Here is a 14,256-nt window from a genome sequence, read left to right as displayed (position 1 = left end):
ATAATACGATTAATAACGATACAAGGTGAACATTATGTGCAATTGTGCTTTATTGTTAAAAAAAATAAGCAGGTATTTCTGATTCATGAAAAGATATTCAAATTGTATCTATTGCATGGTTTGGACATTTGGTTTAAAAACTATTGACTCAAAAATAAACTCTGAATACAGAGCAAATGGTTCAGCAGACCAACATCCTGCAGTGTATAAAACTATTGTCTATGTCAAATACCCAGCTGAAAGAAAACAGTGTTCAGTGAAGCGCCTTCATTTCAATAACACTGAACATGTACGTGATGCTCAGTGGATGTTTCCACATTAAAGTGCATTTTTTTTAATAGCTGGGAAAATCATATAGTGCAATTTAAAAAAAGAAAAACAGTGGCACTAAAGTTGGCGTCAGGTAAGTCCACTAGTGTTTGTTATTTTTCACTCTGCGAAGTCTGAGTTCACAGTTAATCTTGAACAAAGGAACCATGAGTTAGCACTTGTCTAACAAAATGAACATTACATGTTACAATGCAGTTATGCATTTTCAATAGGTCTTGCTGACAAAGTGCTCTAAATAGGTTCTTCTACCTGTACTCAGCATACTAAATAAAGTGCACCATGCTATCCTCGCATTCTTTTGGCACAGTGAGCTTGTAGTTATGGCAAACTAACTTATAATTCTCTCCATCATTGTTGTCCCAGTATTCAGCACCACAGACTTTGTACCGGATAGCAAACTGTAAGACTGCTCCAGGCTGCAGGAATGGAGGAACAGGCAGGTGGAAACGAAACGTATCATAACTGTGCTGTCCCCCTCCTCCTTCCCAGGTCTTGGTGATGGTGGACACCCAAGAGGCTTTAGTTTCTGTGCAGCTCTTCCACTCTGTAAACGAATAGCGAGCTGTGACATCTTTCTCAAAGTCCAAATTGAGGACCTGGGTGATTCCGATGACACCCAGTTCAAAACACAAGACTCTCTCCAGACACACTTTCTGCTCGTGGAGACGATGCATGAATCCTGGCTGGTCACCAGGTTGTTGGGCAAAAACCGGCTTCAGGTATGGCAGGGATATCTCCAGATGCCTTCCATCTGCCAACTCTGCACCCATCAACAATCTAAAGGTAACATGTTGTGGTACAAATGGATCCTCTCCAGATTTGAAAAGCCTGATGTCTTCCAGATCAACCCCCAGAGAGTCAACAAAACGCACACCAAAAGCTCTGCATTGCTTCTTCTTCTCTGTGGCGGAGGGCAGAGAGTGTGACCGTTGACGGATGATGGGTTTAGGCGTGGGTTCGCAGGAGAGACTGCGGTGTAACTCTTGTGCCCTTGGTAGAGAGACTCTGGGGCTTGGGGGCCGGATTGGAATCGGCTTCTTTACTGCATTAGGTCTGTCAGCTCGGAGCATTTCAGTCAGGTTGATAGTCATGCATGGCCTTGAGACGCTGCTGCAAGAGCTCTGCTCTTCAGATTTAGTAGAGGAGATCCTCTCCTGTCCAATAAACCACCCTCTATCCATGTCCTGTGAGATCTGTTGTCCTGCTCACCTGTAAGGAAAGTTGTGAAGCATAATTTATAATTATTATATCACATTAATTCCTACATGTATACACAATGACGCATTTGGACGAGAGAAACTATTCTGTTGGAGCACATTTGACAGGACAGAAAGTCACAGCAGGAAAAGAGTGGGCGTGTGCGCTGGGAGTACGTGCCTGAATGCATACAGCTCACTATACTGCCTGTAAAACAGCTCTAACATTACTGAAACTGCCTTTAATATGGCTCAATAAAATAATACGTTGACGTCACCTCACCATATAAAGATACGAAGCGTAAATTACATCTAAGCTGCAGGATGTAGCCTAAGCTTGATCCTCCATTTAAAGAAGTATTTATTGGAGCTGCGCGTTTCCGTGCGTCATGAAGTCTCCGCTATTGGCCGCAAGCACGCAACCTGATCTGTAAGTAGCAACCACCTCCATGTCTCTCGGATACGCATACATGTCTGGTGTATGTGCCCTCGGTGAAGATCTGCTAATGTGCGCGCAGTTAACAGGAAGCTGCAGAAGGACCAGAATATCACTGACGCTGCATGGGAGATTGAGGAGTTTAAGATCAACAGACACGTTGGTTTCAAGTCTTTTTTAACTTCTTTCCCGTAACACGGTGTCGGTCGTTCCCCCACTTGTACTACACACCGTTTATGAATAGCAAGTAGGGCTATTAAAGAGCGTTTGTGTGTGTAGTTTGAACGAGCAATTGATGTGCCTTTACTTCAAGTCCCATAATGCACCGCGCAATGCCCAATTCGACACAAGTGGCGAGCCAGTGAGCAAGCAGGTAAACAAACCTATCTGACTGGGAAGGCGAGCCAAACAAAGCGTATGCGCTGTTTGACCGTCCTGCATTCTTAATGGCGAGGAAGATGACAGTGGGAAAAAAGATGCGTCTGCTGTCACCAGTTCTTTAAAATAACCCCCCTGAATTGTTGTTCGCAACGAGAGAGGCGAGTCGACGGCGAAAAGAGAAGGACGAGTTGAACCTGCAGTGGAGAAAAACGACTGTCGACATCTGCGCATGATGCATTGCAGCACTTTTGAGAAAATGGGTGTCTTTAGCCTCATTCTGAGAATAGAGTATCTGATCCGAGATGTCGGTTGGGTTCTTTAGCTACCGGATCATTTGATTTTGCTGGACTCGAAACAACATCCCCTCTGGCGACCTGCAACATGGGGCCCATCATGCAGGAACGCACAGCATCCACGACACTGAGACGCGTCGTCTCCAAAGAGAAGATTCGGGTAAAAAACACAGAAAATAGCGGACCAGTAACCAGGTAGGCCTCATTGTACTGTGGCACATGGCAGACAAAATGAAGTGTGTCATGTTTTTTTGTCTCAGACATAGGTCAGAGGCGAGCCTGACAAAGCCACTATCATGTTTCCACAGTTCAAAGAAAGGTAACAAGATGAAGAAAGCAGTGGGCCAAATGAAAAATGGCCTCCCAGGACCAGGTCAGGATAAGGACACACTGACAACAGTGCAGAGGGTGAGTGAATTAAAGAGAGATAATGTTTCAGCCTTAATGTCCTTTGACAGACTAGATTGAAGAGGAGGCTGACTGCAGCATGTGTTGTGGGTCACGTACTTCACAAAACTCAAGACAGCATCCTCCATAATGATTTATGATGGTGATTGTTTTATAGGGTGCACAGCCCAAAGGTTGCAGGGTCAAGTCTGGCACAACACGGAACACTAGCAAACTCTCCAGGTATGTGTGGAGGAGGGGGGGGTTGCAGTCTTACTGAATGCTTTGCTTGAGTTGCAGTAAATCCCCAAATCCCCAGCAGCTTTTCCTTACACTTGTCTGTCTCTTCACAGCCCTGAAGAAGATGGAGATTTGAGACCTCAGCTCCGCAAACACTTATCTGTGCACAGGAAGGAGGAGAAACCTGAAAATCAACGGATGTCACAATGCGGCAGTGAGCTCCAGCAGAATCGTGGGGCGATGGGGAAAAATCGGCGAGCGCTCTCCCTGCCTCTCTCCCCAATATCAGGGCTACGACACATGCCAGCACACCCCCTAACACACTCCCCGGCCCCTACCCCGGAGGCACTACAGCAGCACTACAACCACAAGGATGTTGACACTGACAGCGCCAGCGATCTGTCAGACTCTGAGAGGCTGCCCGTGCTGCCCTCTCCCTGCACCCCCTGCACCCCTCCTCACCTCAACCTGCGGGCAGAGGTCATCAACAGTAATGACTTTCCCCCAGACTTCCCAGGACCCTGTGGGATTCTGGGTGATGAAGATGAGAGTGAAAAACCCAGCTACAGTTACCCAGACTTTCTGCCGCCTCCCTTCAACAGCTGGAGCCTGAGACAGCTGGCAGTGTTTCTTCATACTGAGGGCCGTGGCGCCCCCCGGCCCAAACCTGTAGGGCCCTTAGAGAAGTACCTGGAGAGGCTGCTGCAGCTGGAGTGGCTCCAGATCCAAACGGTGCAAGCAGAGAGCACCCGTCCCCCTGGGAGCCGTCTAAGGCCACAGGGTTTCCCCTCTGCCACCACTGCTCACCCACCCAGGCCTCACACAGCTCCACCGTCCAGACTCAATTCCCCTAAAGGGCTGCGGCACAGCCAGCGAGCCTTTCCATTTGCACCTGTCAACAACCCGCCGTCACCAGCCTCAACCCAGCACCAGCACTCCCGCTTCCCAGTTTGCCCTCACTGTCACATTCGCTACCCGCTGTGCAATGGAAGCTGCTCTGCCTATGCCTACCAGCGCCACTCGCGGCTCAGCCCACTGCTTGAGCGCAAAGCCAGACCTGGGGCGCCAGCGAAGAGGAGCAGCAGTGAGACCCGAGCGACCTCCACGGAAGGTAGGAGCCCAGGAGGACAAGGGGGAGGAGCCAATACCCCAGTTAGCCCCTCAGCTGGAAGGAGTCATCTCAGGCACATGCAGGCTGCAGGCAATGCCCGTAAGCAACCGCAGGAATCTGGAGCCAACCCAAACAGCAGAGGTCAGGTGAGGAAAAGCCGTGTCAGAGCTAACTCTGAGACAGATGTTAAAAAGGAGCCTGGTGGCAGTAAGGCAGCCGGTGCAGAGAAACGTGTTTTTGCTGCAAGTAAGAGAGAGGTCCTCACTTCCAAGAGAGTAGAGAAGGACTGGCAGAGGACTGAGGCAGGTCACGGAGGTCCGGCCTCTAAAACTGCCATGAAAAGAGCTGCTAAAGAGCCGCAGTCTCTCTCCAAAGCACCGCTTAGTAGTAAGCAGAATGACAAAACAAAAAATGTGCACTTTGTTGCAAAGTAACCCCTATAGACCTACAGTGTAGTGCTTTACTTAGTGGTTACTTGGTACAGGAGCTTGAACCTATGCTTGCTTTCTGTGTAATCTGTGTAATACTAACATGTCGTAACTGTTGTGCAGCAGTCTAAATCAGTCAGTAGTGTACAGCCTTCAAAAGGTCAAAACTAACAAGAAGTTGAGCAGCTAGACTAGAGATAAAATAGCAATGATTTCAATGCACAATATGACAGTTAAATAGAACAGAATTATATATATATATTGTATTTCATTCGAAATGTACAGTAGGTTTGCGGTCATAATTTCAGACTGTTCTGACAAAAGGCTCATTATGGCCCTAAACACTAGTAGGATCAAAACAGTCTAAAAACACAGCTTCTATGTAAACTGAACTCTGTTGCACTGCACAGTCGTCTCTTAGTGTGCTTCTAATGTTGAAATAGGCATAAAATAAGCATCTACCGTACCACTTAACAGCTTTCAGCATAAGTAATCTATAGTGAAGTTGAACACAGATCATTACATTTTAGTCATCCAATACAACCATAGCTGTTACTAGTGGAGTTTTTGATGTTGGAATGTATTTGTTGTCATTGCTCTTCCTTTAATCTTTGTCCTTTTTTTTAATCTCATGTTTTCAAGACTTATGTTCAGTTAAAGCATCTTGGCTGAAAGGAGAAGGCGCAATAAGTGGTGGTGTACTGCAGTGATGTAATTTGTTTCAGATTTATTTGTGCAATGGTATTATTACATTTTTGGTTACAAGGGCTTTTCATGTTTGAACAGCTTGAATTGTAGTCTATGATAATATATTGTATTTTGCATAGAGCTGAGCTCTTTCTATCATTGAAGACAGTGTAATGTTTGCTACGAATGTAAATGCATATTTTTTCAACTTTTATATACCATAGTTATATTTATGAAAAGTGTTGTGGTTGACTTGTATTGCTCATTGTCATTATTATGTTTACATCATCATGCACAAAAAGAAAATATTTAGTAAAAGAGCTGAATGTAACTCAATGTCTGCTGTGCTGTACCATTGTTTCATTCCCACAATTCAATAGGATTCCACCACATCGTAGCTGTAAGGCTGTAACATGGTGATGTTATACATATCATCATATTCCACTGCATACTTGAAGTCTTTAGAACACTGTGTTTACATTAGAGTGTCTTATATGTTTGTTGTGATTTACCATGTGCACTTGAGTCATAGGAATACTACATTAATGTAAATAATGTGATATGTATTCTGATTGCACCTTTACTTAATATTCCTGTAAAGTATCAAAGCCATAGATAAGGGGCCAGGAGTGACATTGTTATTATAAATGTGTACATTATGTTGACACGCACGCAGAAAGATTCTGGTATGTATTTTCTCAATGTTGAATGCAAGTATTTGTAAGGCATAGAAATAAATGTTTTGCACTCAAGGGACACTGAACCATTGGCCATTCTTTGGAACACATGAAGAAATTATACACATTTCACAACTATCTTTATTACTGAGACCCTGCTAAAATCCCAAACTTAACCACATACACTTCATTCATTAATCATGCCAATGAGTGCATTCATAAGCAAAACATATTTATACCAGTATTCTTGTTTTTTAACTCTGGCAATTGAAAGTATTAGATGCTTGGTTGAAGTTTCAAGAAAGTGTAGTTTTTATTCATCTGCATAATGAGATTGCAAACTAGGTGCTTGGAATCTGATCAGATCATCACAGAGAACTTTATATGAAATATTGCTAATGTTTTTTCAGTTATTTGTGCTCACTCGAGCCTGTCTTCTCCAAAACACTTTCCAAGTACTGTAGTGGTGGAACATAAAAATGATTAGTGTCTTACATCCTTTTCTGGTATGGAAATGGTTTTAGAAGACGACGAAGCTGCTTCTCTCTGTCATTCACACACCCTGTAGCAAAGAACAGGTATATATTTGCAGCAATTAGTCATAATGTATTGATTCACATGATGCATTACCATGGTCTTAATTGCATTTTGAATGTGGGGCTTCTGTGTAAAGTTTGCATTAGCAGCATAGTGAGCTTACCTAAGTGTGTGTTGGCAGTGAAACACGAACTGCCAAATGTTTCTAGGTTAACATCCTCTCTATAGACAGGCCCATCGTTCCACATGAGATCATAGCCACCCACCCTTTTCTCCTTGCCACTCAGCCTAATGAGAAAAAAAACACAGTTAATTAGATTGCAGCACCAGTGCAGCAGAAAGAGATAAAAGGAACTCATCTTATCGTCTGATCACCTTGTGATCTAAGGGAAATGGTGGTAGGTTCTGTACATTTGTATGGATTAGTGAAAAGAATCACTAAAGAATGTGAAGTGTGTAATGAATGGAGGGACAGAGAGCCCTCATACCTGGTGGCAGAAAAGGCAAACACATGATTAAAAAAAGGCCTTTACCGTCCCTCCATATCAACAACATTCAAAGTGTCTTCCAGCAGACGGCACTTCATCTCGTAATCCTCTTGACTACTGGGTGTGTGTGACGGAGAGGCATTCACCTCAATTAACCACCTGCAAAGAGACAGAGGGTGATGACATTCACCAAACATTTACTTAGCCTTTTGAGCCGGCATTAGGCCAATCTATAAGGAACAGCAAACAGTTCAAAGAAGATTGTTAGGTAGGCAGAAGCAAGTGAATTAATGTTACAATATTTGCATTTGAGAGAGGCACTGCGTGTGTGAGTGTGTGTGTGTGTGTGTGTGTGTGTGTGTGTGCGCGCGTGTGTTTTTATTTACAGCAAGATTATTGCATTTTTCAGATATGCTGCGCAGATTTATGAGGTGTTCATACATGGTTATTTTTGGAGCCTAACACTAGCAGATTTACTGCTTTGTTTTTGAGTATTCAGTAAGGCAAATCAAACGTGTGCCATGTTTTCTTGTCTGTGCATGTGCCCGCCCTTCTCTGCTTATCTGTGAGTTTCGTGCCTTAGTGCATGTTTATGTGCAGCAGACCGTACGACCACTTACGGTTTGAGGTTCTGATCCAGCAGAATGTCGTACCCATAAAGCTCAAAGCAGTGTTTGTCATTTATAATGACCTTTTGTACACTCTGTAGACTGCGGACAAATATGTTATCCATCTCTTTAAACAGAGTTTCTACCGTCTCTCTGCCGTGTTTCGCAGTCAGGTATCTTCGAAGCTGCTGCATCTGCCACTTACAACCCTATTTAGAGATTAATGAAACAGTACAGGAATACAGAGGAGATAGAATCTGTTAAAGGGGATACATTTCAGAAAACTGATGTAAATATGCAGTAACATAATCTGTTGTTTGAGGTTCCTGAATTACGCACCTTTTCAGGATCATAGTCTGGCGCCGTTTTCTGAACAGCCACATTGGTGAGGTGCATATCTGAAAAGAGGCACTAAGTAGATTTTGGAAACTTTAATGACATAATCACGCCCTCCACGGGGATGTGGATGAAAGCGACAAAATTAGGAACAACAGCCTCAGAAATTGGGTCAAACCGGGCTATTTAAAACTGACTTTGCTTGAATATTTAATCAGACAAAGGCTCAACTTGTAAAGGACGACTGGCACACTGGTACTTAAAACTCAAAACTAGACTATCACATCCGAGTATCAACATTCAAATGAAATGAGACCAAAAGGGATACACTTGTCATCAATGGTGCTAAGGGAGAAGCGGGTTGTTGAGAAGCGGGCAAAGCCATCTCGATACAGCCAGGCCCTCAAGGGAACATACTGAAACACAAACACACATACACATACACACACTGATTTAATGCATGCAGCAACATTTACATTCATCATTGTGATTTACAAGGTTCACTACTTACTGATGTGACCAGCACGTACACCCTCAGATCAAATTTCCTGCCTGTGGACGGTACAAAAAACATAAACAGTACATAAGCCTCTATCTGCTCATTAATACTCCTATTCACAATTTTTTCCATTATCGGTTTATGGTATTATTAGCACACATCATTATTCATTACCATTAATGAGGTAGGGGTTCTCTATATAGCGTTGTGCCACATAGTTTTCCACTTGAGCTGCATCCTTTTGTTCCTCTGAGCGGGTGCCATCCTGTGTGAGCACATTATTATCAATCCGAATATGTGGGTGTGTATGTAAAATTTTGTCATTTATTTTACAACTAATTCCTTGATCAAATAAAACCACAATACCTTCTTCCAATCCATAATGTCTTTCAATTTCCTGAAAAGGAAAATGCCTTTCCCTTGAGATTTTGCCACCTAAATAAACACAACATACATTTTCACAACTTAAATGCAATTTGGTTCTGGAATCATCCAAATACTGAATTAATTATGATTTAATTGCACTAGATTACATCTGTGGTCTACTTTAGCTAACCGGCTTCATGATCCAGGTGCTGCCAGGGCTTCTTTTGAACTCCTCTACAAAGAGGTGATATTCGCTGGGCAGTGCAAAAGTGCAGGGGAAAAAATCACATTTGGATGCCTCCATGCGGCCAATGTCCCTTTCGAGATTTTTCCGGTATCTTTTGAGGTTTTTCACCATGAGGTTTTTGCGGGTCAGCTGTAACATACAATAGAAAAACACACACAAAAAGACGGCATGACTTTTGGTTTGAATGATATATGGTTTATTGCTGTTGAAATCTCCAGTTTATAGCCTCAAAGCATACCAGATTGATTCTGCCTCACCTCATAATGGTTGCGAAAGTGGTTTATCCTAACATGTTCCTCCATGTACGAGTGATCGAAATTCTCCCTGAGCCAGCCCACATCACACCAGTTGAAGTCCCACTCTCCATCACTGTAAAAAAAAAGAAAAAAGATCAGATATCAGGTTCATGGATCAAATACAAAGACAGAGAGGCTGATGTGATGATGAACAGACAACCCTACTCACTCCTTGACTTCAATCCAGCCTGGCCTTTGGCGCAGGACATCCTGTATGGTGTTGAGTAAGCCACATTTGTAACGCACACAACTTCTTACCTCCCTGAGGAGACAATGTTACACAGTCACTGCAACCAGTACTTGTGAACAGCTATTCATTTAAACTTCAGAACAACACTCACCGCTCCTCAGTTTTGGTACTGTCATATGAACCTTTGTATCCAGATGTCTGCAAAGGTGAGGAAAGAAAAACAATATTCAGCTAGCTTAACTCCCCATGGTTTTCAGTACAAAACATTTTACAACTGCAAACTAACCTACACATCAAGTAGCAACTTATCTGGTTTTCTAATTAATACGTAGTTAACCCTAAGCCAACGACCTAATTAATCACTTGCTAATAATTCAAACATGTATGTGTAGTCTTTAGCACAACCATGTTAATGTATTAAGTTACTCTTCATTAACTTACGGTACGCAGTAGCAGGAACTTTGCTAACGCGAGACAATATATAATATCACATAATAATATATTGAAATGCTTTCTTATTACCTTATACTTTGACATGGAGGCGCACACTATCAAACGTTAGAAAACTAGGATTGTTACCTATGTCTATAACAATGCGTAAGAAACAAGTAACGTAACACCTGACTAGTTAGCTCCTAGCTACTCCTAGCGTTGTTTGTTAGAAAAGTTGTCATGGTAACAACATCAGTCAATGACCAAGGAGAATTGTCCGTGTGTGTTTTCCGTAGTTTCTGTAGCATTTGTAAGCCGCTGACCATTTGTAGTTTTAGACACATTAAAGATTTGGTCCAGGTGACCCAAACTGTCCGATTTGATCGATAATTACAGTATTATTACAGACGCTTATTCTTTAAAAAAAAAAAAAAAAACACCTTTCATGGGGCGGGTGTTTTTAGTTAACAGTATTCGTAAACTGGATAAATGCCATATAAATGTATTGCATCTTAAAAGACAGCAACAACGTCACACCTATCATCACCCCTTAACTTTACTATAAAATTACCACTTAGTGGCGCCAAAACCTCATCTAACTGAGTAAACTAGGACTTCTCTTTGTAGCATATGTTGAATCTTTTTTTTTCCACCTCAAAAACTCTTTTATATTACCCGCTTCATCAAAGCAACTCACACATCTACTTATTTACCTATATGTGTTATCTATGTTAACATATACATGTATTGGATTTGGGAATGGAAACTAAATATGCTTGAGGTTGAAAAACATATATCAAGTTCACTATCTTCATCTCTTCTTAGATTTTCTATCTATTAAGATTCTGTAAATACTTTATTCTAACTGGCATATGCAATATTCTGACATAAGTATCAAATGGGAAATGTCATAACAACACAATATTCTTTCGTATTTATCTCGGAATTTTTTTTTTCTATGTTTAAAGCCATATGTGAACATTTAACTTTCCAGAGGGATAAATGACCCACCAATTGTACCCAGTGATATACAATGACAGGAGGGTTATGAAGGAAAACAGTCTGGAGTGGAGAGAGCTGGGTCATACTTGAGATTTGACCTCTGGCTTTAAGAAAGACTTTCTATGGTATTACGAGAAAACACACTGCCCTGTTCATTCACCCATCAGCTAATAGTTAATGGACTGTTCTAATCTGTTTATGTTTCTTGGTAACAGAAGCTTCTCTTGTTTCAGTGTGCATTACTCTCCTCAAAGAAATTAGCCACTACATGTCTCATTGATCCTTTGGTTGTTGTTTATCTGATAAAAGCATAGTGGATTGGAGTAGAGGTTTAGGGTATATGCTCCCCTATTTCGGAATTCTAAAGCATAATAACAGCTAAATCTGTAGGCTACTTAGTTCGTGAAACATTTATTGTTTTAAACACCTTGTTGTATAGACTATTGCACACCTGAGTCAGATTCCTGTGCAAAGATAAATAAATAGGTAGATTTTCATCTCCTATGCTGATTCCTTTGCCTTTTTCTTTCTCAGCCACCCACCACTAATCAAACAAACAACCATACTTTAGAGTCGGACATAAATAATCAGGACAGGCTGGAATTAACAGGGCTTTAAATTGAATTTGGATGTAGGCTATGGTTTGGCTTGCTAGCAAAGTGTCCACAAGAACAGAAGCCAGGCCTCTCAGTGGTGTGTAATAGGATTTCTGTACTGAGCTGAGCCAAAATCCAGTCTCAAAACCTTTCTATAAGTTCTTGAAGAAAGTGCTTTATGTGTGTCAGTTCATTGAAATTACAGCTGTTACAAAACATAACATATGGTTGCAAGAACTGATTTTCTATTTAGTGCTGTCATATAGGAATTTGGGTATTATTTTTAACAGTAACGAAGAACAGACAAGAAAATCCAGTTAAAAGTAGCAGCTCTAGTATTTCACTTCTAAAACAGCTGGCTATAAGATGTTTTTCAGTTTTCTTTTAAACTTTATCAACATCATTCCCTTTGGTGAGCCTCAGGCGTCTTTCTTTTATCATGTTTGCTGTAAAGGAGATGTTTGTTAATTGAAATATTAACGGGTGTTAATTTAGTTCCCAAAAGTGTCAATAATTGGAATAAACAAGAATGTAATTAGAGCAATCAGTCAAGTTATCAAACTTGTGGATTAATAACTGACAAATTATCCAAATAAATGGATGGAATAGAAGTTATACCATATTTTTCCATCTCAGTGAAAAAGTAATATAGATAGTGACAAGATAGATATTAGATATTTCTAATTTCTAGTAAAGGAAACAGCGTTTTAGCCACCCACAAACTCGTGTGGGTGGCACACCCATTGTGTTCCTACATAAACTGCTATGTCTTCCAAAATCCAAAAAGTTAGTCCTTTGCCAAGAGTTTCATTTACATCACCACTGCAGCATTACAAATCCCATTTTCGAGTTTAGTGCTTTATGTCTCATGGGAGACAACAGTTTTGTCCTTAGAGCACATTTTCACTCAATGCCTTTCAAACCCCAGCTTCTGCAAAACTCTTTTTCTTAACCCCGAATAATCGGTTAAACCATAGGAGCCAATCAGGGGTCAACCTCTCAGCAAGCTTTTATTTTGAGGCAAAATCCTGCATTTGTGTCTGTGCAGTTTTGGGTTTGGCAGTCATCTCTCCAGAGAATCAACAGTGGCTGTACACATTATGCTTATAATTCTGGATAACCACTTAGATTTTTCTCCTTATGCAGCATGAAAAAAAAATACTTGGAATTGAACTGTTTTTGAGGATCAACCCATGGGTGTTTCTCTTTCAAACATGAAGCCCATGTTTTGTATGGATCTGAAGTTAAATTCCAACTTTATTGATTGTCATTTTATATTTATTTAGATTTTTCTTTAAAAGCCTCCCTTTGACTGGCTCAGTTTGACAATGCTGATTTAATCACGGTGTGGGTTTTGCATAAATCTCACTTACTGTGAAGCATCCCGCAGGTTATACAATTTCCAGTGGCTGATAGTCATCAGTCCTGGTAAACCAAATGCTCCTCAACAGCGACCACAAAGAAGGGAATCTCTGTGGGATTCAGGGGCATCAGCTGTTACTCATAAGTAAGGCATCTTGCAGATTTAAGTATGATCATCCTTACCATGGAATCATGTTCTGTTTGATGGAAAGTTCAGCTCGGTCATACATTTTTCTGCAGAGTCTTAGTACCCAAACACCTCTGTTGTGTCACTAATTCAGGTCAAGGGAGTGAATAAAGAAATAAAAAACAAATCTAGATTAACTGAAATGATATAGAGTACTTAAAAAACTAACATGAAATAAAAAATATACAGGACATGTCTTTAGTTTGTTGTCAATTTGTCAACACAAAAAGCATGAGGAGGCATTTATTATGTTTTTTGAGACGGATGTCTACGTGACTGAGTCAATTGCATTCACAAGGCAGTATATTTGTATTGTAACACCTATTCTGAATTTCTTAAATAAAACAAAAAGCTTCATAATAAAAGAAAAAAAAATATTGAAATAAATAAAACTAACTACAACAAAAAAAACGATTTTATTTTACTATTTATTATAAACTATTTGTACACAATAAAAACTAAACTGAAATGGGCAAATCCACTTTAGAAACTAACTCAAATTAAACTGAATTGAAGACAACAATTAAAAGTGATGAATATAAAACTACAATAACTGCTTTGAAGCATGAAAATGTAAAAGGGGCAAAGGGACTGAGCGGATATGTGCCATCTGTATGCAGTAATGTGCCAAGAAGTGGCATTGCTGAGGTCAAACCTGCCCATGTGACATGACTGAGTGTCTCTGTCCTGCATCACTCTACATAAAGAATGTTCTACCAATACTGCTTAGAGTAACTGACAAGCTGTCAGGAAATTATTGCCTCAAGGCTTATTTAAGTGTGCAAGTACGTCCTCTATGTCTAATAACATCTGTGCCATTTATATAGGCAGGACAGGAATAAATAGCAGGTAGTGTTTTCATGTGTCCTTTGCTCTACAGTTGAGATCCACTTCCTTTCTGTGCTTGATTTTCTTACCCTTATCAGATTTGTTGAACTGTTTTA

The 14,256-nt window shown here is 41.0% G+C and overlaps 3 protein-coding genes across 6 annotated transcripts; 1 reads left to right on the top strand and 2 right to left on the bottom strand.

Moving 5' to 3' along the window:
- Positions 1 to 32: 32 nt before the first annotated feature.
- ppp1r3da (protein phosphatase 1, regulatory subunit 3Da) lies at positions 33 to 2,163 on the bottom strand. 3 transcript variants are annotated; one of them, XM_051424530.1, is made up of 2 exons: positions 1,708 to 2,163; positions 33 to 1,539 (listed from the first exon to the last, which is right to left on the bottom strand). In XM_051424530.1, exon 2 carries the CDS (start codon positions 1,509 to 1,511, stop codon positions 594 to 596), a length of 918 nt encoding a protein of 305 aa, XP_051280490.1. In that variant the 5' UTR covers positions 1,512 to 1,539; positions 1,708 to 2,163; the 3' UTR covers positions 33 to 593. The 3 variants fall into 3 exon arrangements, with proteins under 3 accessions (XP_051280490.1, XP_051280491.1, XP_051280489.1); XM_051424531.1 differs by having other exon boundaries at positions 1,837 to 2,163; XM_051424529.1 differs by having other exon boundaries at positions 1,810 to 2,162.
- Positions 2,090 to 6,241, top strand: fam217ba (family with sequence similarity 217 member Ba). Its single transcript, XM_051424523.1, has 4 exons — positions 2,090 to 2,831; positions 2,945 to 3,044; positions 3,202 to 3,266; positions 3,377 to 6,241. Exons 1-4 carry the CDS (start codon positions 2,725 to 2,727, stop codon positions 4,806 to 4,808), a joined length of 1,704 nt encoding a protein of 567 aa, XP_051280483.1. The 5' UTR covers positions 2,090 to 2,724; the 3' UTR covers positions 4,809 to 6,241.
- Positions 6,242 to 6,284: 43 nt separating this feature from the next.
- Positions 6,285 to 10,387, bottom strand: ttll9 (tubulin tyrosine ligase-like family, member 9). 2 transcript variants are annotated; one of them, XM_051424527.1, is made up of 14 exons: positions 10,256 to 10,387; positions 9,885 to 9,931; positions 9,713 to 9,805; positions 9,505 to 9,616; positions 9,191 to 9,376; positions 9,001 to 9,069; positions 8,809 to 8,899; positions 8,647 to 8,687; positions 8,464 to 8,551; positions 8,139 to 8,197; positions 7,812 to 8,008; positions 7,237 to 7,350; positions 6,867 to 6,991; positions 6,285 to 6,728 (listed from the first exon to the last, which is right to left on the bottom strand). In XM_051424527.1, the coding sequence occupies exons 1-14, from the start codon at positions 10,268 to 10,270 to the stop codon at positions 6,658 to 6,660; spliced, it is 1,308 nt and encodes a 435-aa protein (XP_051280487.1). In that variant the 5' UTR covers positions 10,271 to 10,387; the 3' UTR covers positions 6,285 to 6,657. The 2 variants fall into 2 exon arrangements, with proteins under 2 accessions (XP_051280487.1, XP_051280488.1); XM_051424528.1 differs by having other exon boundaries at positions 9,713 to 9,753.
- Positions 10,388 to 14,256: the final 3,869 nt, after the last annotated feature.

Source organism: Dicentrarchus labrax, unplaced genomic scaffold, assembly GCF_905237075.1.
Source record: "Dicentrarchus labrax unplaced genomic scaffold, dlabrax2021, whole genome shotgun sequence".
Classification (NCBI taxonomy): Eukaryota; Metazoa; Chordata; class Actinopteri; family Moronidae; genus Dicentrarchus; species Dicentrarchus labrax.
Note: the sequence above shows the minus strand (reverse complement) of the source record. Positions and strands in the feature narration are given on the sequence as shown.

Bases quoted from the DNA above. Each gene is read 5' to 3' on its own strand.
- ppp1r3da (XM_051424530.1), bottom strand. From the start codon at position 1,511: ATGGATAGAGGGTGGTTTATTGGACAGGAGAGGATCTCCTCTACTAAA.
- fam217ba (XM_051424523.1), top strand. From the start codon at position 2,725: ATGGGGCCCATCATGCAGGAACGCACAGCATCCACGACACTGAGACGC. The intron at 3,045-3,201 runs GTGAGTGAATTA...ATTGTTTTATAG, and splicing joins CACTGACAACAGTGCAGAGG to GGTGCACAGCCCAAAGGTTG. The intron at 3,267-3,376 runs GTATGTGTGGAG...GTCTCTTCACAG, and splicing joins AACACTAGCAAACTCTCCAG to CCCTGAAGAAGATGGAGATT.
- ttll9 (XM_051424527.1), bottom strand. The intron at 8,198-8,463 runs GTATCCCTTTTG...GCCTCTTTTCAG, and splicing joins TAGCACCATTGATGACAAGT to ATATGCACCTCACCAATGTG. The intron at 7,351-7,811 runs GTAAGTGGTCGT...GTCTCTTTGCAG, and splicing joins CTGGATCAGAACCTCAAACC to GTGGTTAATTGAGGTGAATG.